We start from the raw sequence: 26035 nt of genomic DNA, 5'->3' as shown, positions 1-26035 counted from the left end.
TTTATTGTCTGTGTAGTTGTATAGTATGTGTATTTATTGTCTGTGTAGTTGTATAGTATGTGTATTTATTGTCTGTGTAGTTGTATAGTATGTGTATTTATTGTCTGTGTAGTTGTATAGTATGTGTATTTATTGTCTGTGTAGTTGTATAGTATGTGTATTTATTGTCTGTGTAGTTGTATAGTATGTGTATTTATTGTCTGTGTAGTTGTATAGTTGTATTTAGTATGTGTATTTATTGTCTGTGTAGTTGTATAGTATGTGTATTTATTGTCTGTGTAGTTGTATAGTATGTATTTATTGTCTGTTAGTTGTTGTCTATTTATTGTCTGTGTAGTATGTGTATTTATTTGTATAGTATGTGTATTTATTGTCTGTGTAGTTGTATTTATAGTATGTGTATTTATTGTCTGTGTAGTTGTATAGTTGTATTTATTGTCTGTGTAGTTGTATAGTATGTGTATTTATTGTCTGTGTAGTTGTATAGTATGTGTATTTATTGTCTGTGTAGTTGTATAGTATGTGTATTTATTGTCTGTGTAGTTGTATAGTATGTGTATTTATTGTCTGTGTAGTTGTATAGTATGTGTATTTATTGTCTGTGTAGTTGTATAGTATGTGTATTTATTGTCTGTGTCTGTGTAGTTGAGCTGCTGCAACACTCGAATTTCCCCCATGGGGATCAATAAAGGAATATAATAATTATGACCAACAAACGTTTATGATACTTACAGGCTTTGTTCATCAAGATAATCTTCACAAATCAACACCACTTTTATGATGTTTGAAGTGTGAAGTACAATGTGCCTGTGGATGAAGTAATGAGCCCAGACACGACGGCGTTTAGTTGACTGGGATATTTGGGAGTTCCACAACTCTATTTCCTCTCCGGTGCTTTTAGTGATGCGAATAAACACAAATGAGACTGATGTTTGGTGTTAAAACAGCATTACTCTGAGGGAATAATAGTAATAATACTAATATTTCCCTTTAATTTGTTAAGAAATGTCTCACTGTGTAAAGAAAAGTTTAATAAAAAAAGTTTCTCAAGCAAAAACAACAGTCCATTAGTGAAATCAGTAAAAATCAGTTTACAAAATCAACTTTTTCTTCCTAAATTGATGTAATGTATCATGAATATGACGGACCACATGTCCTCCGTCTGCCAGAAGGAGACTTTGTTTGTTTGTTTTCGGGTCTTCAGAGTTTCCTCCGGACCCCCCGGCCCCCTCAGAGATTACCAATTCATGAGGTGTCATTACTCAGCGTCGCCGTGACGACGGCCAAGCTGCTGCTTAGAGATGCAGGTCAGCGGCTCCTGAACCGGCTCGTCCTCTGGGAGGCATCCTCCGTCTTCATTATGGATTCTGATATCCACCATCATCTGACAAGTGAGACACACACACACACACACACACACACACACACACACACACACACACACACACACACACACACACACACACACACACACACAGCCCTTCAGAGGAAGAGGAGAGAAGCTGGAGGTTGTGGAGGCGCCGTAGATTAGAGAGGAGTTCAATAGTAAGCAGCACTTTGTAGGATTTGTTAGAAGTTTAAGACTTTTACTGTCAGAGAGCAGCAGATCTTCCTCATCTGAAAATGAATTTCTATTGACTTCCTGTTAAAGGATTAGATGTATTTTATCCTGCTGTTTTTACTCTGGAGATACGTCTTGGTGTTTTACTGGTTTTAATTTATTTTATGAGTTTGATGTCAGTTTTTATTGGCTGTTCAGGAATCAGCTCGATAAGACGGAGCTCAGGGTCGGAGAAGAGTATTGATTGACTAAGAAGTACACACAACTTTTACTAAAGTAAAAGTACTAATACCACAGTGCAGAAATACTCTGTTGTATGTAGCTGCATTTAAAGTTCTAGGATTTAAACATACGAAAAGAAACAAGAATTTGAAGTATTCTTTATGCAGAGAGATATATATTGTATAATTTGATTTTAATATTTGTTTCATTAATGTGTTCATCACTCTTATATAGGTTAAAGTATTTTTCATATAATGATATCATTTTTTCTTTTACTATCTACTAACTTATTTTATCAAATAAATGTTGTGGAGTAAAAGTATAAAGTAGCAGAAAGGACATCCTCGACTAAAGTACAAGTACCTCAAAAGAGAACTTAAAGTAGAAGTACTGTTCTGGACCAGTCTCAGATTAGTCCTGGTCCTCTATAAGACCTCCATCAGTAAACCAGACCATCAGAGAGGAGATTGTAAAGTGTTATTGGTTGTTAATGGACTAAACTTCTGTTATGAAAATATTTTGAGGTATTTAATCAGAATTACTCAAACGTATTAGAGACCAATGAAAAAAAAGCTTAATTCATCAGCTCAAAGTCCTGCTGATGGACAGGATGTTGTGGTCGAGCTGATAAGAAGCTCAGCTGGGAGTTCTGACGCTAAACGCTGAGGGGACACCAGTCCGACCCGGTCCGTCTCCATCACCGGGGGCAACAACAGGCAATTTGTGGAGGGTTACGTAGGGTAATTAACAAATGTGTTGGCAGACACGTTTCATATCATGTTCGTGTGTTTCCCCTCGAGGCGTCTGCCACCGAGACACTGACACGAAGAGACAAGCTGCAGGAGGACACAAAGAGACAAGCTGCAGGAGGACACAAAGAGACAAGCTGCAGGAGGACACGAAGAGACAATCTGCAGGAGGACACAAAGAGACAAGCTGCAGGAGGACACGAAGAGACAAGCTGCAGGAGGACACAAAGAGACAAGCTGCAGGAGGACACAAAGAGACAAGCTGCAGGAGGACACAAAGAGACAAGCTGCAGGAGGACACAAAGAGACAAGCTGCAGGAGGACACAAAGAGACAAGCTGCAGGAGGACACAAAGAGACAAGCTGCAGGAGGACATGAAGAGACAATCTAAAGGAGGAGATGAAGAGACAAGCTGCAGGAGGACACGAAGAGACAAGCTGCAGGAGGACACAAAGAGACAAGCTGCAGGAGGACATGAAGAGACAATCTGCAGGAGGACATGAAGAGACAAGCTGCAGGAGGACATGAAGAGACAAGCTGCAGGAGGACACGAAGAGACAAGCTGCATGAGGACATGAGGAGACAAGCTGCATGAGGACATGAGGAGACAAGCTGCATGAGGACATGAGGAGACAAGCTGCATGAGGACATGAGGAGACAAGCTGCATGAGGACATGAGGAGACAAGCTGCAGGAAACCATGAAGAGACAAGCTGCAGGAGGACACAAAGAGACAAGCTGCAGGAGGACATGAAGAGACAAGCTGCAGGAGGACATGAAGAGACAAGCTGCATGAGGACATGAGGAGACAAGCTGCAGGAGGACATGAAGAGACAAGCTGCAGGAGGACATGAAGAGACAAGCTGCAGGAGGACATGAAGAGACAAGCTGCAGGAGGACATGAAGAGACAAGCTGCAGGAGGACATGAAGAGACAAGCTGCAGGAGGACATCTAGAGACACAAGAGGATTACTACTATCTCTACATATAGAAGTATTACTACTGAATGTACTTCTATAACTCTTCGTGGGACAGCGTTCCTCCTCATGGAGCGTCTGATCTTATATCCGTCTCGGTTCTAATCGTTCTAATCGTTCTAATCGTTCTAATCGTTCTCCTCGTTCTCCGTGTTCCTCTTTGGTTTCGTCTCGTAGCTTCATCTCTCTGCAGCTTCTTCTTCTCCAAAAGGTTTTGATCTCCGTGTTTTGATCTGAAAAGAGATGATCAATGGTTTCATCATGAGATCTGTTTTTAAAGGGTGAAGGATCTTCATCCTCCCTTCATGGACTTCAGGGACGTTTTCATTCCACTGGCTGATGTAACGTGTAGAGTACAAATACAATAGACGGAGAGTCATGTTGAAATGTTTGTGGGAGTCTTACAGCCTTATGTTTAATATTTGGAAACAATGTTCCAGTGTTTCTACAACTTCTCATCTATTATAGTTATGTGTTTATAGTGTTTACATTTAACCTCCTCACTTCAGCTAAATGTCACAGAATGCATATTATTGTTTCATCACATATATTAACTAGCGACACTACAGGCATAAATATTCTTGTTAATACACTGGTCAATTTAGACATTTTGGTCTGTTTTTCTTCCATAAAGTTGTCCACTACTTTGTCTTTTTAAAACTGTATATTTTTCCTAAATGTACATTCACACCTTTAGGCTGTATGATATAAAAACAGAAGAGAATATTTTGTGCTGAAGCTTTGAAACTACTTTTTTTTAAAAAGGTTTTTTTTGCAGTACAAACTCTGAAACACACATGATTATTATTAACACAAGGACAAACTTTAATAAAAAGCTACACTGTGAGTTTTCTTTACACATATATATATTTTAAGCCTTTCAGTCATTTAAGTAAAGCTTAAAGATAAGCTTTACTTTGTGAAACAGAAACTCTTTCAGTCTCACAATAAGCCGAGAACTGGGTGTTTTTATTAACAGCTGAAAGCCAACGTTTTCTGTGAAATACGTCCTCCATTTATTCAGCCTTCCATGTGTATCTGTGCTGCTTCAGAGAATACTTCTGTCTAAATGTCTTCACTTTATTTTCCTGACTTCAAACACTCGCAGGCCTTTACTCTGAAGCTCGCTGCCCCCCCCATCGTCAGGCTGAATTCCAGACAACAAACTGTGTTTTATGGACCATTTCACATCTGAAAGTTCAGAGCGAAGACAACATGACTGAACTCTTCGCTGGCTCGCCTCTAATCTCCCTGACTAACACAGATGAAGGACTCCGTGATCCTCCACTCTGACTGTTTGAACCTCTGAAGTTCACTACCTGGAGTTTGATAAAACCCTGCAGAGATCTGGACTCTCGGGTCAGGGAGGTTCCTCGGAGCATCACGAGTAGGTGAGCATGGGAAAGTTCACACCTGAAGCGTTCCACGACCTCAAACGTTGGCCCCATCATACAGGGATGTTAAACATGGCTGGGAGCAGTGGTGGAAACAAGTATTTAGATCGTATACTCTAGTAAAAGTACCACACAAGTAAAAGTCATTCAAAATATTACTAAAGTAAAAGTGTGTGTAAGTATTATAAGCAAAATGTAGTTAGAATATTAACATCAAAGTTCTTAAAGGGCCAGTGTGTAGCATTTCATGGGATCTATTATCAGAAATGGAATATAATCTTCATAACTATGCTTTCATTAGTGTATTATCACCTGAAACTAATAACCGTTGTGTTTTTGTTAGCTTAGAATTACCTTCATATCTACATGGTTAGCTGGTTTCTCCTCCTGAAGTAGTGTTATGACAGCATAGAGGACCTCTGAGTGATGCACACAGGGTTAATATATCCGCAATAGTGAAGCCAGGTTCCTCCTCTGCACTGTGGAGGTTGGTTTATTGTGTTTTGGCAGTTACACTCGTTGTCTTCTTAATTCTTCACAGTTCATTTTGCTCTCTGGCGTTTCAGAGAATATTGCAACAAACAGCGTGATGAGCATGAACGCCTGAACCTCAACAATATTTACCTCTGAGATGTAGTACAGTAAAAAGTACAATATTTACCTCTGAGTTCAGTACTTGAGTAAATGTACTTAGTTACATTCCACCACTGGCTTTGTGCTGGTGAAATGTGTTCATTCAAGTTAAATCTGTGATATAAGAGACGTTTTGTGCTTTTGAAGACTTCATTCAGTTTATCCTTCATCATGATTTTGTGAGAGCTAGAACAAGAACAAGATAAATATTAATTCCCACTGAAGTGTCTTTAATAATTACAGTAATTAGAAACTATAATGTTGAGTTGCCTATAGCAACTGTAATCAGAGCGTGGCCTCAGTGTGATGACACTGAAAAGAGAATAAAAATCATCACTCATCTCTGCAAGCAGACAAATATTATTATTTCATCAGCAGATTCTAACAGGAAACTAGAGTGAAGTGTGACTGCCCCCTGCTGGCTGGAGAACATGCATCCAACTTCAACGACATGAATCTTTATTCGACTTTGTGAAGAGAACATTAAATGTATGTTGAAAAAGGTCATATTATAGTATGTCAACGTTAGAAGGAATCCCTCTTTATGTGAAAGCTTCTTTATCATGAAGTCATGTTTTGAAATAATCACTTCACAGTCAATTTAAGCAGAATGAACAAACACAGCCACCAGTTATTTTTATTTAAACATAAATAATAATGTCATGTGAGTGTTACAATCAGACTTGAAAAAAACAAAACAAAAACAATACCAGCATCAGAAATATTAAACCGGAAAGAAGAGCAGACAGGTTTAAAAGAAAAAAACATCTCTGATATAAATGTATTTGTTTGAAGTTTTACGGTTGTTTTTTAAGAGTTCTATTTATATTTTAAATTCATACAATGAATATTCATACAATCTGTAAACAGGAGTTTAGAGTCCAGATGAAGAAGAACAACCTAACTAAATATAAGAGCTGAAACTGCAAATGTGCAAAAAACAAAACCAGTAAAACCAGTAGGAACATTTGAAAAGAGAGAAAGTGCTCATGCATATATTTCAACAATAACATTATAAAAAACACAAAACATTGAAGCAAAAACTCACAGTTTATGTGTCATAATAACTAATTATTATAATTTATTAGTCCAGCTTCCAAGAACTGATTTATCTCTGACATACTATCATTTTGAACACGTGTTTTGTACGTCTTTAAAAAAGATAATGACATAAAATTGTGAATATTTGTGATTTAAGAAATGCAAACAAATAAAAGACTTTTGACATAAATCATTTCCTGATAATATTTCTTCATACAAGGTCACGGGGAGGCGGGTCTCCTGTGTGAGAGCTGCTGTTCAGGCAGATATTCCCTGCAGAGGAGAACACGTTCACAGGTTAAAGGTCATTCTACTGCTTTACATGTGTTTACAGATTTATTTAAAGCTACTACAAGGAACCTTCATTTTGTGTGGATTTTGGCGGTGAACTGAAAGGCTTTTATTGTGAAATCTATGTGTGTTCTGCATAGTGTTCTATAATAAGTGTTCTGATAATACTAACTAGAATTAAATGTATTTGAAATGTATAAAATGTATGTGGTTGATGGATATTAAAGTGAATTTATCAAGACAACATGGATCAACAACACATTAAACAGGAGCACGTCAGGAAACAGGGAACCTTCTTCCTCTTACTCTCTACTTTCTTGTCGACACTGGTTTCTGAGTTGCAACAGTTTATTTTGATTTACAATTAATCTTTTAATCTATGTAATAACTAGAATAGATAGAAGGACACAAAGTATTGAGCTGAAAATGATCACAGATGTTTGAAAAATGAACTTTTCTTGGAATCTTTCTTGGGATTTGTAACCAAACAGTAGTGACAGTTTTATTTTTACCAGATCGCCATCGTCGTCTGGAGACAAAGGTGAAAGTAAAGATTGTTTTTAAAGATGGAAACAATGAGATAAAAATCTATATTTTCATGTCCTACACTCAACACTACTGTCTGTCTTCAGCATTTGATTTTATCAGTGATGTTCTGCAGCTGGATTAAAGTCTGTGGTGTCGAGGCTACATTCCTTTAAAACAATCTGTTCTATTTTTCGGATAACATGTAATAGCAAAAATAAAAATATAACAATTTAATTTCTACAGCACTTTCTAAACAGGAAGTAAAGGGTGCTTTCAAAAAGGAAAGATCATAAAAAGTACGGTCGGTTTATAGAAAACTATAAAAAATAACAACACGCAGGAATAAAACTAATATACTAACATAACATTATGACAAATATCGATAAAATAAAGCCATAAAAGGAGACGACCGAGAGAATAAAATAAAAAGAAATAAAAAGTAAATGGCTTTGCAGGACAGCAGATCCATAAAAATGGATTATGAGGGGAGATTTAAAAACACAGACGTTGCCAGCAGACATAAAGCTGCAGAGAAATCTTCCTTTAATGTTCAGAAACTCCATCAGATCAAACGGAGCAGGAGGTTCTCCTGATGGATCATCGTTCTGCAGAACCGACTGTAACGAAGACGGAACCAACAGCTGACTGACGGGACGGACAGATGAACTCTCTCTGAGCTGTTAACATATCTGATACTTCTGTTTAGTATTTATGTATTTCATTGATTCATTATTGTGTGTTATTGTGATATATAGTGTTGAACAATAGTGCTTATTGTAGCACTGCATTGATTATATTAGGCCACTAAGGATGTAAGTATTTAAGTAAGTACTTAAGTAAGTAAGTAATTAAGTACGTAGGTAAGTACGTAAGTATATAGGTAAGTAAATAAGTACATAATCGAGTAAGTAAGTAAGTAAGTTAGTATATAAGTAAATACATAAGTAAGTAAGTAAGTAAGTAGTTAAATAAATACATGAATGAATAAAGGACATTTGTAGTGAACACTTTAAAACATGCAGAGTCACTGGTGTGTAAATTTAAAGAAGCTGCTGTAGTTTCACTAATGGAGCCACAGCTCAGAGTTCATCAGTGTTGGAGCTGATGAGCAGCAGAGACGAAGTTACAACAAGTTAAAAAACACATGGAAAAAGTTTAAAACACCTAAACTGTCCTGAGGAAAAAAGGTTGAGAGGAAAACATTATGATCTTGCATTTATATTTAAAACACTGAATAAATACCATTTATTAGGATGTTTTGTTTGCACTGCGACTGCATGTTGTATGTGTTTGATGCAATTATTTCTGATATTTCTCAATCCTTATTTGTTATTTATTTCAAGTATATATTTATATAAATACAAACATATGTGCAAAAAATACATCTTAAAAAAAATACATAAATAAAGAAAATCATACTTTAAGACTCTGATTCTTCTTCTTATTTAGTGTTTATTTGCAAACCAGCTTAGGGTTGTTTACTGGAGTCTCTGTACTCCGTTGTTCCTCTCAGGAGCAGCTTCTGAACCTAGTGTGACATCTAGTGGTTACATCTTTTTTTTATTCCCTTCCAGGTTGAACATCTGATGAGAAAATCAATAACTCTCATATCTGTAAGTTAAAGATGTCACATATTATTACATTTATGTTGGCATAAAGATGAATTAACAATTGAGAAGTGTGTTTTTAACTGAGCTTCACTGTGTTTCATGTTTATTCCTCAGCTTTGGACAGAGACTGGCTAGCTGCTTCTACTTTCTATGCTAAGCTAATCACCCAAAACAGTCATTAGATTGATGTTTAATAGAACACATATTGATTGGTATTGAGTTAAACTACTTCAATCTGAAGACTTAATTAGATTGTTTTTCCCTTGGGTCTGGAAACGTTCTCAGACTTTCAGACTTCCAGAAGAGTTCACGTTTTAATTTCACAGATAGTTAAAGTCTCATTAATCGGGTTGAGTTTGAAGTTCTCCTTTTTGATTTGAAGTGTTGTTGCATGAAACTGGGTCTGAGTGGTGAGACTTAATGATGATGGGGACTTGATTAAGAAGGTGACTGTTTGTGTAAAATAGTAAATCATTATTTTTTTTCTTGTTACGTTAAAATAAACATTTATTATTTTTTAATTTTTAACTGCTGAGTTTCACTAATTAAGTATTTTTTTCTTACATCTTAATGTTTTAATGGCGGAACCCATTCGCAAACGTCACTTCCGGTTCGCAAATAAATTTCTCATTTTTAAATTTATTACGTTAAAATAAACATTTATTATTTATTCATTTTTAACTGCTGAGTTTCACTGACTACGTATTTGTATTTTCTTACATCTTAAACTGTCAATAATGTCACAAAACGTCATTCCGTTTCGCAGACGTCACTTCCGCTCCGTGGTTGCAGACTGTCATGGCGGCCCCCACTGCTCTGCTCGGTTTGTGCGACGCAGAGCTCGACTCTAAACGACACCGCTCCTCCTGCCTCACCAACAAGCTCGGCGGGGCTCCGGATTGGCCCCCGCACGCCTCCCGCACGCCTCCCCGCTGCGGGCGCTGCGGGGCCCCGCTGGCCCACGTGGTGCAGGTGTACTGCCCCCTGCAGGGCTCGCCCTACCACCGCAACCTCCACCTGTTCGCGTGCACGAGCGCGGCGTGCAGCGGCCGCTCGGACACGTGGACGGCGCTCCGGTCCCAGAGTCTGGAGGAGCGGACACCCAGCAGGCCTGACCCGCCTCAGGAGGCTCCTCTGGCGGCCACTGACTGGTGTGACACCGCTGATGACTGGGGGGTGGAGGAGGAGGAGGAGGAGGAGGAGGAGGGGGAGGAGGTGTGAAGGAGGAGGAGGAGGGAGGAGGTGATAAATATAAATACTGTATGTTTACAAATAAACTTTATTTCTTTTTTTTTTTTTTATTAATATAATTTTATATTATATTTATATTGATTTAAAAACAATCTTTAAACTTAAACATTTACAGCTTTTTATGGAAAGTATATTTACTAAAGTACTGTTACTTTAATACAGTTTATTCTATTCCACTATTCCAAGAGAATATATATTGTACTTTTACTTTTCAGTTGAAGATTTATATTTATTTATATTCATATTGTTTATAATTTACAGAAACATCGAAGTAGACATGTCATCTGTGTTTTTTTAAAATAAATATATATATATATTTATTATATATATATTAATATATATTTATTTATTAATGTATATTTATTTTATATATATTTGTTTATATATATATATTATATATATATTTATAGTTATTAATTATATATATATATTATATATATAGTTATTAATTTATATATATATATATTTTATATATTTATTTATTGTATATTAGGATTGTCTGCTCTTTACATTTATTTGTTCAGCTTTGTTCTTTGTCCTAGTTCTCAGCTGTTTTGTCCTTTTGTGTAAGATGGTCAAAAATCAAAGATCTTGTACTTCTAAAGATGTCACTGTTTCTAAATTACCTGAGAGTGCAGATGAAAATGATTGTAGTTAAATGACATGAACAAGTTTTTCCATATCTAAACAGGAACTGTAATATTTACCTGTCAGGTGAACTCGTTTTGGTCATTTGATTTATTTATTTTGTTCTTTTTACTTCCCAGCATCCGGTGAGTTTGATGTCAGCAGCCAGCTTCAGGACCTCCGTTTGTTGGACTCTCAGGATGACGTCCCCGTCCTCCGTGAGTTCTTCATCAGCGTGGTGGAGGAGTCGGATCTGTGCGGAGAGGAAGACGACCTTCATCACGCCCGGAAGCTTCTGAAGGAGTACGAGAGGAGAGAGGGCGTGGCGGTGGGAGAGCTGGAGGACGGCGATGGCGGCGGCGATGGCGGGAAGGAGAAGTACGAGAAGACGAGAGCCCGGCACGGAGACGCCGTCTTCTCCAGGTTCATGAAGAAGATCTCGCTCTGTCCTCAGCAGATCCTGCGTTACTCTCACGGAGGGAAGCCGCTCTTCATCTCCGAGCCGCCGGCCGACTTGGACCGGCTGGTGACGGCGTGCGGCTCCTGTGGAGGAACGAGGACGTTTGAGCTGCAGCTGATGCCGGCTCTGGTCAGTCTGCTGAGGGGGAAGGATGGAGGCGGCGTGGAGGCGGAGCTGGAGTTTGGGACGGTGCTGGTTTACACCTGCAGAGACAGCTGCTGGACGGCAGGATCCGGATCAGGATCAGGATCACCTGTGGAGGAGTTCTGCTTCGTTCAGACGGACCCAGACCAGCAGCTCTTTAAATGAGCGAGCAGGTCGTTTGGTTTTTATTTAAAAAGTAGGAAAACAGATCAGATTTTGGAGGCTGCTTTTATAACCGAAGAATCTTCTCAGCATCTCAAAGTCTTGTTTTTGAAGACCTCACCCTGCTGCTGTGATGTTGAAGTGTACTCCAGGACACAGTGACATCACCGTTGGGTGTTTTGATGGTTTAAAGTGCAACAGAGAACATGTGTGACTTCAGTAGAGCTGTCTGCGTTGAAACGGACGTGAAACACCACCAAAGTTAAACCTTAAAGAGTGACTGTACGGACCCTAATCAATGAAGTGAAGTCAAGATAAATCAGATGAGGACGAGCGCCTGAAAAAATGCTGCAAAAATCCCACATTTTTAAAATATATGAGCAGATTCTGTTATTATTTCCTCTTCCAACCAAATGTTTTTGTTTAATGCTGCAAAAAGCTGCTTCTGGTTTTAGAAAAAGACGTTTAAACCAGAGGAAATATCAAAATGAGCTGCTGATAGAGTGCTAGATACCCACAGGTATATACATATATAAAAGAAGGATGAATAAATGATAAACAAGTGTTGAAAATGTTTTTTTTATAACAAAATAAAAACAGATTATTTAAAGCCAAAGATTGTCATGTTATACGGAGAACACGTGTTGAATGAACAGCGGTGTATCAGCTGTGTGATTTAGTGCGGATTTACCCTTTAATCACATTCCTGCAGCTAGTTTATATTACCTGCTGTGACCTTTGACCCTCGCTGTAATCAAATGTTACTGCTCTGAGAACCAGGAGTCACAGGAGTGCCTTAAAGGGACAGTTCAGATGTTTAGAAGTGCGTTTGTTCGAGGTACTTCTACATACTGTGTGTTTTACTACAGTAGATGGAGCAAAGACACCAGACTCCATTCACAAAAACAGTGATTTAACCTCTCAGAACACAGGAGTTTCTGCTCTACTGCTGCCTCCTTCTGTTAGTTAGTTTGTGTTATTGTGAGATTTTGTAATAAAACAAACTAACTTTATGATGCAGGAGGCAGGAGACCAGCGATTCCTGTCTTCTGAAATGTAAAATTACTGTTTTTACCAAAGGAGTCTGGTGGCACTGAAGAACTGTCCCTTTAAGTTTAGCTTAGTTTGCTCTATTCTCTCTACAAAGACACCAAACTCCATTCAGATTACCGCACAGAAGGTTATTTTGTTCGAGTTATTGTGTTTAAATAGACACTAAAGACTTTATAAACAGACTTATTTTAACCTACTCTTATTGTTTTTGTTTATCATCCTATCATAATTCTCTTTAAAATCAAAATGACGTCTTTCTACTATTTCACTTTGTATCCTGTGACACACCGATCTCCAAGTCCTTGGATGTGTCAATGTACCTGGCAATAAAATGTTTATGATACCGATTTAAAAAGGCGTTCCTTCAGATTCACCTTTACACAAGAACATAAAATAATGAAGCAAGTAAAATGACAGCCCACGTCCACAGCAGGACACTGCTTTGCTCCGTCTACTGTAATAAAACACTGAGTGTGTAGAAGTTCCTCTAAACATCAAGTTTCGTTGCATAATTGAATCGATCTGTTGGAAATGTGTGTGACAATATCTCAACAGCAGAAGAGAAGCTGATTCTAAAATCCAGAACAGAAGATATTGTTAGTAAACATGATGATGTATTTTTGTGGGCGGAGCTAGAGGCAGAATAAGTCTTATTAGCTAACGATGGCTAGCTAGTTTTCATGAAATCACAGCTCACACTCATCACTGTTCATTGATCAGAACACAGAACAGCCATTATTTCCTTTTGTTTTTACTTCAACCTTTAGGATACATTTCTATATTTCAGCGTCTTCAGCTTCACACCCAAACAGTTCAGGCTGAGCGGCGTTAGCGTAGCGAGGGGAGAAATGTAAACCGTCCCGAGAGTCAGACCGAGCTCTACGCGGGGAAAGCCATCGGCTGAAAGGACTCGTTAGCTTTATTACTGGATCACATCCAGAGTATCAAAAATAGATTTCTTAATTAACTGGCCAATAAATAATGATTTTCTTTTAGTGATGACGTCACTGATTGTTCTGATTACGTAAAACGTTGACTTTCAGCCCTTTGGTTGTTTTTTTACAATTCTGTCGTGAAACATCTTTGGTTTGTGAGGGACGAGTCCCGCTAAACTTCCTGAGACAGACGAGGATCACGTGACGTTGAACCCTGAGGAGACTCGTCGGAGGCCTCCGGCTGGTTTTCAGGCACTTGAGGTTCAGTTCGGTGCTCTTTGTTTAAAAAAAGAACCTGATCGCTTGTTGTTTTTGTCCAATAAGAAGTGAAGGCAGCGCCGCAGTGCGACTACGGGGCGCCTCCACAGAACGGCGGGGCGGCGTCCGTCGGCGACTTGTGCTCCCAGTCGTACTGATGGAACTGGTCAAACTGGTCAAACTGGTCGGGTTGGACGCTGCTCAGGCTGCCGATGTCTCTGTCGATTATCTCGTTCACTGCAACAAAAAGAAGAAACGGGAGACACGATTATTTATGACATAACAGTTCGGTTACAATCTTTAGATGTTTATGGACACAAATGATTAGCGTGTTCTGGATCAAAGTCTTCCTCTGAACTCAACCCAGAAGAAGTGGTTGAAAGCTCCAGAAAAAGGCTAGTAAGTGGACCTTGAGTTAGATTATTTTGGTCAAACCGCTGTTTACAATAAACTCTCTAAATGGTTTGATATTAGCACTACAGGATATTGTAAAATAAAGTGACATTGCAATATTTTGATTTCTGCAAAAGTAAAAAAGAACCAGTTTTTAGTCGACGTCACTGTTTTTGCAGACAAAATATTTCCCTCCAAATGACTGCATTTCTTTTTACAACCAAATCCCGCTCATTTTTAGGTCGTAGTCCATGACCAGCCGGGTCGGCCGCCTGCTTTGGCTGGTAAATAAATGTAAATTATGAATCATAAAGCAGGAATGATATTAATAAACACAAACAGGGGAAACCAGACTGTGTGTTGCAGCTCGTCCACAGGAGGGAGCAGCTGGACACAAACTGAGATCTGTAGTTTTAAACAAGTTCTCTGGTTCTCTGGTTTTAGCGACACGTTCTGCTCTGCATCTCCTAATTAAAAACAGATTCAACATCATGAAGCAGCACTTTGAGTGTGAGACATGCTGAGCCCTCAGCGGAGGTGAGAAATGATGCAGTTTATTAATATTAGTGGCAGTATTAAAGCTGCTCTGCTGAGTCTGGATCCATCCGGTCCAAACATAGCTCTGCTGTGAAACCTGACGCTCCCCAATCAAAACCAGCGGGAGGTCAATGGTGGACTAAAGGTTAAAGGTCGATGTAACAGAGATAGTTTGGAGCAGGAAAAAGGCGATATAAGAAGAGAATTATCACTGGAAGTCACAGCTTCATGTGTTAAAGCTGCATTCTCTCTCCTGTCCACCAGGGGGCGACTCCTCTGGTTGTATAGAAGTCTATGAGAAAATGACTCTACTTCTCTCTTGATTTATTCCCTCAGTAAACATTGTAAACATGAGTTTATGGTCTCAATCTCTAGTTTCAAGTCTTCTTCAATACAGCATGATGTTCATTTAGTAAATGATGCTCCATTTAGAGTCAAACAGACCATAAAGCAGGGGATGCTTTAGGGCGGGGCTACACACTGATTGACAGACCTTCAAATCACTGCTGGGTAGAAATCATTAAAAATCATCAGCTCAGGAGTTGTAATCCTGTGACTGTGAGCGTGACCAGACCAGACCGCTGAGGTCAGAGCCAAGTTTAAAGGCAGGGAGGCGAGGATGTGTGTGTGTGTGTGTGTGTGTGTGGGGGGGTGTGGGTGGCCCAACAACAGCTGAGGCGCAACAACAAATTTAACCCCCATCTGCATCTTTCAGAGCAGCAACAAGCCGACTATTATTAACCCAGATCAGAGGGAAGCACAGTATCACACACACACACACACACACACACACACACACACACACAAACATTGGGGCCCCGGTCGTATAAATAACCAACATCACAGAGCAAGTGTGGACGGAAGGACACACACACACACACACACACACACACACACACACACACACACACACACACACACACACACACACACACACACACACACACACACACACACACACACACACACACACACACACACACACACACACACACACACACACGGCTGCCGGCTGCCGCACAGCTGCACAGCACAGACCAACAGGAGGCAGTGACTGGGATTCGTATGAGATCCAGATCTCACAAAGTCTAATCGAGGCCGTTTCCTCCGGTCAGAGTTTGCTGATTAATACACACGGTAAACACGGTGATAAGGATGCGTCGTCACGGTGAACAACCAGTTGGCGACTTCGACCAGCGAGCATTGTTTGTGTGTTTTGCAGGTTAAATTAATCCACATTGAAACTCTGTTGAATTTAGTAGTAAAGTGAATTGAACTTGAGAAAATGTTAGTGACCAGAAAATCACTAATCAATGCTGTTCTGATGGGTTCGGGTTTTTCCTTTCCTCCACTGTCCTACCTGAGAGGGTTGATGATACTGCAATGAGTAGTACCACTACTACTACTACTACTACTACCACTACTACTACTACTACTACTACAAGACTTGTCTCAATTATGAACAAAAACAAGGTAAATACCGTAAAACAACACAAACAATAACTTTGCAGCAGTGCGCCGTGGCCCCAAACCTTTAAACTAAACCTCTAAACCAGTCCGCCCGGCTTCCTACCGTCATCCAGCGTGATCTCCTGGTGGCCTAAGGAGCCCAGATTTGGACCGTCGTCCGGCTCCTTCTTGACGCTCGGCGCCCGTCCCGGGTTGGAGAGAGGCGGGTCCTTCTCGGGGTCAGCGGGGGTCACGAAGGCTCTTCTGGAGATCAGAGATGGAGGGTTTCCCCTCTGAGGTCCAGGGATCGGGGAGGTCTGAAGGGGCACCGAGGAGGTCTGGGGTGGGATCGAGGAGGTCTGAGGGGGGACGGTGAAGGTCTGAGGAGGCATGATGCCGGTCTGAAGAGGAATCAAGCTCTGGAGGGGGACTGAGGAGGTCTGGGGGGGCAAAGAGGAGGCGTGAGGAAACATTGAGGGGTTCTGAAGGAGGACAGGGGGGTGATGAAGACGAGGCACGCTCTGTGAAGGAGGACCACAATGCACGGTGTCGTAATAAACCATGTCTGGGTCTCGGGAGAAGCCAGATGGATTGTGGGAGATGTGGTCCGTCTCCCAGCGCTCCTCCTTTTTGAATCCAGCAGCAGCTGGGAGGTGACGTCTGACTCCGGGCAGGAAGGTCAAACTCTGCGTTAGACTTCTTCTTCTCTTCCCGTTTGAGACGTAGAACTGGACCTGGACCGGATCGGTGGTCTTCTTGTTGTACGGAGGAACCTCCACCACGATGCTGGACTGAAACACAGACGGGAAGAAAAACAGCTGATAGATTAATCTACTAGATTAAATACTGCAGAACAACCTCTGTGATGTTTATTGTTTGGTTTCTACATTTCACATGAAAAGGATTTCAAAACAGAACTTTGAAGTTAAATTAGAAAATAAGAGCCTGAAAAAGAAATACATGAATTACTATGTTTGAAAGAACAGACTGAAATGATACTGCTATTGATCAACCTTGATTCACACGTGGGAACCTGATGATTTATGATTACCTTAATTCAGATTGTTTGTTTTTCACTAAAAAAGGATGTTCACTGAATAAAGATGTGTCATATATGTGATGAACTAAACATATTTGTTTCTTAACTAAATGTTAAAGGATTTCCAGAATGTTTTAGTGGCATTTAAAGAGTTCAAAGCAGGCGGCAACCTTTCGGTTCTGAAAAGTGAAGTCAAAGCTTAATGTGTTAAAGCTGCATTCTCTCTGCTGTCCACCAGGGGGCGACTCCTCTGGTTGTATAGAAGTCTATGAGAAAATGACTCTACTTCTCTCTTGATTTATTCCCTCAGTAAACATTGTAAACATGAGTTTATGGTCTCAATCTCTAGTTTCAAGTCTTCTTCAATACAGCATGATGTTCATTTAGTAAATGATGCTCCATTTAGAGTCAAACAGACCATAAAGCAGGGGATGCTTTATTAGCTTTCATGCCTGAATCCAAACAGATTAGTTATGTCACCATCTTTGCAAACAAAAGCAAAAGTTTCGTTTGTCTGATGTGTTTTCATAACTGAGATCTATGTGCGTATTTAATGTGCATTCTCTGCAACCACATATCACGTGAGATTCAGACGCGTCCAGTTACATGTTTGTGACAGGAAGACAGAAGTGTATGTGACATGTATTTGTGGCATTGCAACATCTGCTAGATAACAAAAGCAGAAGAACACATTCATGATCACAATGACACATAAACACATGTCTCATTACAATTTGAGGAAATGAAACAAAAGTAAATAATAAATAGAAAAGAGTCACTTTCCCATCGAAGTAAATGTACTACATTCAGTGGTGTGTTGGTGTCTTTTGCATCTCGTTTACTTCCTCTCTGTACTTCCTCTCCAGGGAATCTTACTCACCATCTTAGATAACAATTAAAAACTCCAAAAACTACTGACTTTCTGCACGATCGACCATTCAAAAAAGGAACATATGACCCAGAATGCATTGTGAGCTTGCTCCATTCCCTCTGTTCATTACATAACAGAACATCACATGATGTACAGTTCAAGAGTAAGTAAACAAAACTGCTTTAAAGCTGCATTTAACTTTTTTTTGACCACTTGAGTGCAAAATAAATCAGACAAAGTACTAGTAAAGTTCTAGTACTAGCAATAAAGTATTGTGTTCGTAGAGAATCTGAGAGGATTGGGATCTACTGTTTCTCATGAACTGCCTCCCAGTTATAAAATATAAATGTATTATAATGTTTTAAAATACATCTTTTATATTTTGGCACATTTTATTTTATCTGTATCTCTAACATCCCAATGTTGCCACTGAATACTACATTGTTTTAAATCATGTTAAAGGTTGGTCCATCTGCTTTCTTTTCAAGGTTGTTTAAATGGTTTTAAAAGGTACTTCTCCACAGTCAGAGTATTACTATAGTAGATCGATCATGTTCTGCTGTGGACGTATTTTAGACACTTAAAAGAATCAATATCAGTTTAAGTGAACGGTATATTTAATATATTTTCACCTCTTTTTAGCCCTTTCTGACGGGGAACTGACTCTGTTATCTGTGCTCTCTTTAAAGACACAAGACTCCATTGACAAAAACTGCAATTTAGGGATTTAGTGTTCTACTTCTGCCTTAATCGGTTAGTTTGTTTGTGTAATTGTGTGACATTTGGATCAGAACTCTTGCTTTGCCCCTGTGCTGGTACTCCTGTCTGTTTGAGCAACGTCATCTCGCCAATGCGCTTCGGTAAATTACACTAATGAGGTTTTAATTAGGTGATACGATCCACGGATACATGTTCCAAAAATTATTTTGGTCCCATGAAATAAATCTAAAATATTTGAATACAGGAGTTATATAAAACCCGCATTTAATCTGATGTATGAACACTAATGTAAAGATGTTTTCATGGTGTTTTTAATTGTTTCTACTTACTCCGCTGCTTTTTTCTGACACAACACTGGCATCAATTTCCCACAACGATCTTCCATCTGAGGGGACAAAACACGTTAGTTAATAAAACAGAGTCACACAGGTAGCGGAACGTTTGACACAATCTGATATAAACGTGTTTAATGTGCATTAAATGAACTTAAGGTGACCTCACCCGGCCCTTTCTCTATGAAGACCACCCTGGACTGTGCTGAGATGTTGGACCCGGTGATGAGCAGCTCCTCTCCTCCGTCCACGGAGCAGCTGGCTGGACTGAAGCTCTCCACCAGAGGAAGCTCCTGGCCCGAGCGCTGGGCTGAAACACCAGGTGGTACTTTAGTTTATCTGTGCTTTTCTCCACGCTGCATGGCAGACTACAGCATCAGCACATTTACGTAGAGAGGAAAGGAAGTATTGACTCAGCTATAAGATAAAAAACCCTCACTGATTATGATCTTGAAGTTTGCACGAGCACGAAGCAAAAAAACCTCACATATCCTGAATTTACTCCTCTGCTTGTTTTCAAAATGAAACTTTTCTCTAGCTCTCTGACTCACAGCACTCCACCGGGTTGGACGTCGTCTGCAGCCACAGCATCCATCCGTCCTGCTGAGGGATGGCGACCCTGAACACGACCCGAACCCTCGTGTTCTTCCTCCCGATGTCCATCTCCCCTTTCTTCAGCTCGATGTCGGCGTTACGCAGCTTCAAGATGCCGGCACAGTCGATGCTGAGGAACAGAAAGACCAAAAGATACACGGAAAGACTGAAGTTCTGGTGGAAGAAAGTAGCATTTAGCTAAAAACAAAAGGCTAAAAATCTATATAATATAAGAAATCAGAAGATATGAAACAGAATCAAACATGGGTGTAAACCCTCTGTTACCTGGCGGACATGTTGTTTTCTGGAAGCAGAGGGATCTCCAGGATTTTGGTGCCACCCATGATTTTCTCGCAGCAGGTGGTGGTGACCGTCTTCCCCGTCACGCGGTGGACCTGGTAGAAGGGATGAGGCCGGAGGTAGCGGTCGTCTGCGGTGCCGATGAACAACAGCAGGCTGAGCGGCTGCTGGACGGACCCCGTCAACTGGGGAAGACAGAAAAATACAAAGATACACGTCTGATGAACATCTGCCAAACATCTCAACAGACACTGTTTAAACTCCAAAAGATGAAGCACCTTCACCATTCAGAAAAGGTTTCAGCAAGACAGATGCAAAATAAAGTTCAATGTTGTCGTATTTCAGACAGAATCAGTCCAATTCTGACTAAACACAGAGTGAAGATGGCAGAATATTCTATTGTTTTCATGCACCGACTGGCCTGATAGGAGAATATTAGATTTCTTAATGGAAGAGTCTTAGCCGTTGGGTGAGAAGAGAAGATCAATATCAATCTAATGTCTTTGTGTTGAGTACGGAGCTGAAGCCACTCTGAGCATCAAGACTGGAAGCAGAGCACAATCCTTAGAATGTTTATGAGAAGTGGACGTAGTCATGGTGACGTCACTCGTTGGTTTGTGGATGTTATGAAGCCTTGAGTTTGGCGTCGCCATCTTGGCTTTTTTTTTTTTATCAATCTTTTCAAGCCAAAAAGGAAATAATCATATTTCCCAACATGTCAAACCGTTCCATAAATCCTCCATGATGGTGAAGCTTTAACTACAAGGTACCAGGATATTTTAGACACCATTGTTATTATCTTATGACACCTTGTTGCTGCCTGTCTCAATACTAAGGAAAGGCATATTTACATCAAGAATCAAGGAAAGAGTTCTTCTCATTTTCTATATAAAAAGCTCCCTGACCAGTTCATAATAATAATAATAATAATAATAATAAAAAAGAATCAAATAATAAATAATAATAAAATAAATATAAATAAAACAAATAAATTAAACGTAAATGAATACAACCAAAAGACAAAAATGTAAATAAATATAATGACTAATAATAATAATAATAATAATAATAGCAATAAATAACAGATAATAAATAATAATTAATAATAAAAAATAGAATCAAATAATACGATAATAAAATAAATATAAACGAAACCAATTAATTAAACGTAAATGAATACAAACAAAAGACAAAAATAAAATAAATACATTTTATAATCATATATGTAAAAAATGGATTCCCATAGCAGTATTTTACTCCCATCCCTAAAATAAACGTGTGAGTTCGGACACATGTTGCAGCAGGAAGCTCCTCTGGCTTCAGTGGCGGCCTGAGAATGTGAGACCCAGAATAGACCTGCTGGTGTCTGTTACATACGAGGCCTTGATGGAGCTTTACTTCGCCTCCGTCCTCTGATCCTGGAGCAAAAACACGACCTCAGCTGCTCTTTGATACATCAATGGAGGATCCATGAATCATTAGATCTGCTAAATGACTGAGACTAGGGGACATATCCTTTCACAACGGTTTAGAGCTCAGGGGGATATTTCTTTTGTCCGACCAACAGTTCAAACCTCATTCCATTAAATTAAATATAAACCAGAGAAAAATCCTCACAGAGAATGTTTGACATGTTTTCTTCTTAATAACTTTAGTTGATTAAGAAGAATTATCAAGTTAATTTCCTGTTGATCGTTTCAGGATTAATTCCAGATACATTCACAAACACTATCATGGGTTTCATTACAGGCTAACCAAGTTCTGACATATTTGAAGGGATTGCTCATATTTTTTGTAAACATATTACTGTGAACGCCATCAGAACATTTCTTGACATAACGTCTTGACCTTTAATGTTTGTGTTTATCTTTGTTTCCCACATAAATGACCTGGCTGTGATTGAACCGTCATATTCCCAGAATGTCACTCTGACATTTAAAAACTCTCACTCAGAAACCCGACCACAAAAATCTAAAGTAATTAGATTTAGGACTAAAGTAACAAGAAAACAAAACATAATATAAATCTTGTACAATTTAAGCGCAAAGGGAAAAATCTTACTTTGACGAGAGGATGTCCTACAGTAGCCGCCTTAATGGACCCTCTGCTGCCCTCCGTCTCATAGTGCGCCCTGTGGTAAGACCTGGGATGGACCTCCACCTTCAGCTCACACTGGTCATACTGGTTGGGCAGAGGCCAGTCCAGAGGAGGGGGGGACGAGGTCCTGGAGGAAACAGACACATAATGATCAGATGCTGTGTGATACGATCACTTATATCTGAGGGGAGTTCAAGGCCTCCCCCCAAAAAAAGTTTAGATGGTAGAAATTACATATTTCAACAGAGCTGTTGCAAAAAAACATTTTGGGAAGAGAAGATTTGACATTTCACAAAACCTCAATGAATCGGACGATGCAAGGTTGTGGCACCTCGCCCGGAAAAGGGAAACCGGGGCACCCTCCTGGAGCCAGACCTGGGAGGGGAGCTCGCCGGCAAGCGTCTGGTGGCCGGGCCTTGGCACACGGGGCCCGGCCGGGCCCAGCCCGAAAAAGCTACATCGTGCCGCCACCCTGTGGGCCCACCACCCGCAGGGATAGGCATTGGGGTCGGGTGCAGTGTGAGCTGGGCGGCAGGCTGGGGCGGGAACCTGGGCGTACTGACCCCCGGCATCACAGACTAGCTCTAGGGACGTGGAATGTCACCTCTCTGGCGGGGAAGGAACCGGAGTTAATGCGGGAGGTGGAGCGGTACCAACTAGATATAGTTGGGCTCACCTCCACGCATGGCACTGGTTCTGGAACCAAACTCCTGGAGAGGGGCTGGACTTTTTCCTTTTCCAGAGTTGCCCAGGGTGAGAGGCGCCGGGCGGGTGTGGGGATACTCACGAGCCCCCGGCTGAGCGCCGCTGTTTTGGAGTTCTCCCTGGAGAAGGGGAGGGTCGCATCTCTGCGACTGGGAATCGCAGGGGGAAAGTCTCTGACTGTTGTTTGTGCCTATGCACCAAACGGCAGTTCGGAGTACGCGGCCTTCTTGGAGTCCTTGGGTGGTGTTCTGGAAAGGGCGCCGACTGGGGACTCCATAGTTCTTCTGGGAGACTTCAACGCTCACGTGGGTAACGACGGAGAAACCTGGAGGGGTGTGATTGGGAGGAACGGCTTGCCCGATCTGAACCCGAGTGGTGCTTTGTTGTTGGACTTCTGTGCTAGTCATGGACTGTCCATAACAAACACCATGTTTGAGCATAGGGAGGTTCATAAGTGTACTTGGTACCAGAACACCCTAGGCCAAAGGTCTATGATCGACTTTGTAGTTGTGTCATCAGACCTGCGGCCGTATGTCTTGGACACTCGGGTAAAGAGAGGAGCAGAGCTGTCAACTGATCACCACCTGGTGGTGAGTTGGATCAGGTGGCGGGGGAGGCTGCCGGACAGACCCGGTAAACCCAAACGTGTAGTGAGGGTGAACTGGGAACGTCTGGCTGAGGATCCTGTCCGCAAGGTCTTCAACTCCCACCTCCGGAATAATTTTCGTGCATCCCGGGGAGGCTGGGGACATGGAATCCGAGTGGGCCATGTTCAAATCCTCCATTGTGGAAGCTGCTGCTAGAAGTTGTGGCCGGAAGGCGATCGGTGCCTGTCGTGGCGGCAATCCGAGAACCCGCTGGTGGACACCAGCGGTGAAGGAGGCCGTCAAGCTGAAGAAGGAGGCCTTTCGGGCTTGGTTGGCCGAGGGGTCTCCTGAATCAGCAGGCAGGTACCGGTTGGCCAGAAGGGCTGCAGCTGCGGCGGTTGCTGAGGCAAAAACCCGGGTGTGGGAGGAGTTCGGCGAGGCCATGGAGAAGGACTTTCGAATGGCCTCAAGGAAGTTCTGGCAAACCGTGAGACGACTCTGAAAGGGGAAGCAGGGCTTTTCTCAGGCTGTGCTCAGCAGGGGGAGAACTGCAGACCCGGACTGGGGATATTGTCGAGCGGTGGAAAGAACACTTTGAGGAACTCCTGAACCCGACCAACACGTCCTCTGTGGAAGAGGCAGAGTCTGAAGACTCAGGGGAAGACTCGTCCATATGCCTGGCGGAGGTCGTTGAGGTAGTTAAAAAGCTCTTCAGCGGCAAAGCGCCAGGAGTGGATGAGATTCGACCGGAGATGCTAAAGGCTCTGGACAGTGTTGGGCTGTCTTGGTTGACACGTCTCTTCAGTGTCGCGTGGAAGTCGGGTAGAGTGCCTGTGGAGTGGCAGACCAGGGTGGTGGTTCCCATTTTTCAAAAAGGGGGACCGGAGAGTGTGCTCCAATTATAGGGGCATCACACTGCTCAGCCTCCCCGGGGGTGCTGGAAAGTTGGCTCCGTCTGATTGTCGAACCTTGGATTCAGGAGGAGCAATGCGGATTCCGTCCTGGACGTGGAACAGCGGACCAACTCTTTACCCTTGCAGGTCTGTTGGAGGGTGCATGGGAGTTTGCTCATCCAGTCTACATGTGTTTTGTGGACTTGGAGAAGGCCTTCGACCGTGTCCCTCGGGGAGTCCTGTGGGGGGTACTGCGGGAATATGGGGTACCTGGTTCGTTACTACGAGCCATTCGGTCCTTGTATAACCACAGTGAGAGCGTCTCCAGAAGGATTTAAATCATGTTGCTCAGAAAACTAGAACATTTAGAAGTATTTATAGCTGTTTTAAGAGAAAACCCACCTGAACAGAGGAGGGTTCCCAGGTTTGGGTTTGTTCCAGCTGAAGTGGGACGGCACCTGAATGAAGAGATCCGCCAGGCCGTCCTGCTCGCGTCCCTCCTCCCCGGGAGAGTCCAGGAAGGGCTCCAGACCCGGGTCTCCCTGACCGGCCAGGAGGCCCAGCTGGGTCCCCGACGTCCTCCTGGTCTTGGAGGGGACGTCCAGCTCCTGGTAGCCGGACATCAGGAGGGGCCCCAGGCTGCCGGCGGGGCTTCCTGCCCAGGTGTCGTCCGTCACGCTGCCCCGCGGGAGAGGCGCCCGGCGTCGGGCTGGGGGAGTGGTGAGGGGAGGGCGAGCGGGCGTGGGGGTCGGCGCTGGAGTGGCGTCTCTTCCCACAGGGGGACGTCGGTCTGGATGACGGCCTGAGGAAGAAGTTTGTTGGGATTAGCATGATTTTAACAGTTATTTATAAGTAAAGGTACTAATCAGACATCACGGACCTGGAGGTGGGCCGGCGGTTCAGCCAGCTCTCCTCGGTGACACTGGTTTGAGGGGAGTGGCAGGGCGACTGTCGGGGCGACTGTCGGGGCGACTGTCGGGGGCGACTGATGGGGCGACAGCGCCGGACTGAAGGCTGAAGGATGTTGGTATTTTTGTTGCCACAGCTCCACACCAAAGGCCCCACCCCCGCAGCCCGGGGACCCCAAGGGAGACCCGAAGGGGGACACCATGTTGAGGGGGGACCCCAGGGCGAGGCGGGCGGCATCGCGCAGCTCCACCTCCACGTCGTCGTAGATGTTGGAGAAGGACTCGCAGGAGGAGAGGTCGGATATCCAGCTCCTGGAGGACAGGCTGCTGCAGGGGCTCGGGCAGAGCGCCGGGTCCCGGTAGCAGGGGTCCAGAGGCAGGTAGAGCTGGCCTCTACACCAGGAGGCCTCGGGGTAACCCCCCACCGCCCCGCCCACAGCAAGAGCTCCCTGGTTACATCCTGGATCCACATGATTGTTAGGTGCGATGGAGGTGATCTGGATACTCGGGCAGTCAAAGGTTCTGGGGTTCCCCAGGGCCCCGTACTGGGGTCCCTGAGACTGGTAGTCATTGTACAGGTAGGGGAAACTTTGTAGCTCCTGGCTGTCGAGCTGCTCGGCCAGAGCCTGAGTGTAGGAGGGAGCTGTCACATTGAGATCTGGACCTGAGGGGGGGGCAGGAGAGGAACCAACATGTAAATCAGATGTCTGATCAT

The 26035-nt window shown here is 42.3% G+C and overlaps 2 protein-coding genes across 2 annotated transcripts in view; one reads left to right on the top strand and one right to left on the bottom strand.

Moving 5' to 3' along the window:
* Nucleotides 1-9791: 9791 nt before the first annotated feature.
* pdcd2l (programmed cell death 2-like) lies at nucleotides 9792-12116 on the top strand. The gene is given in 3 exon segments (XM_054619723.1): nucleotides 9792-10190; nucleotides 10193-10247; nucleotides 11024-12116. Coding segments are annotated over 3 exon segments (1071 nt in total). The 5' UTR covers nucleotides 9792-9803; the 3' UTR covers nucleotides 11653-12116.
* A 93-nt stretch (nucleotides 12117-12209) lies between these two features.
* Nucleotides 12210-26035, bottom strand: part of LOC129108073 (nuclear factor of activated T-cells, cytoplasmic 3-like) — an 18015-nt gene continuing 4189 nt past the window's right edge. Inside the window, 11 exon segments of the mRNA XM_054619722.1 lie at nucleotides 12210-14132; nucleotides 16399-17065; nucleotides 19234-19289; nucleotides 19406-19546; nucleotides 19788-19960; nucleotides 20116-20315; nucleotides 22192-22354; nucleotides 24815-25107; nucleotides 25109-25214; nucleotides 25293-25381; nucleotides 25383-25984. Of these exon segments, the coding sequence (XP_054475697.1) occupies nucleotides 13987-14132; nucleotides 16399-17065; nucleotides 19234-19289; nucleotides 19406-19546; nucleotides 19788-19960; nucleotides 20116-20315; nucleotides 22192-22354; nucleotides 24815-25107; nucleotides 25109-25214; nucleotides 25293-25381; nucleotides 25383-25984 (2636 nt within the window). The 3' untranslated portion in view covers nucleotides 12210-13986.

This window comes from Anoplopoma fimbria, chromosome 19 (assembly GCF_027596085.1).
Source record: "Anoplopoma fimbria isolate UVic2021 breed Golden Eagle Sablefish chromosome 19, Afim_UVic_2022, whole genome shotgun sequence".
NCBI classification, from domain to species: Eukaryota; Metazoa; Chordata; class Actinopteri; order Perciformes; family Anoplopomatidae; genus Anoplopoma; species Anoplopoma fimbria.
This window is presented reverse-complemented; position numbering and strand designations above follow the sequence as displayed.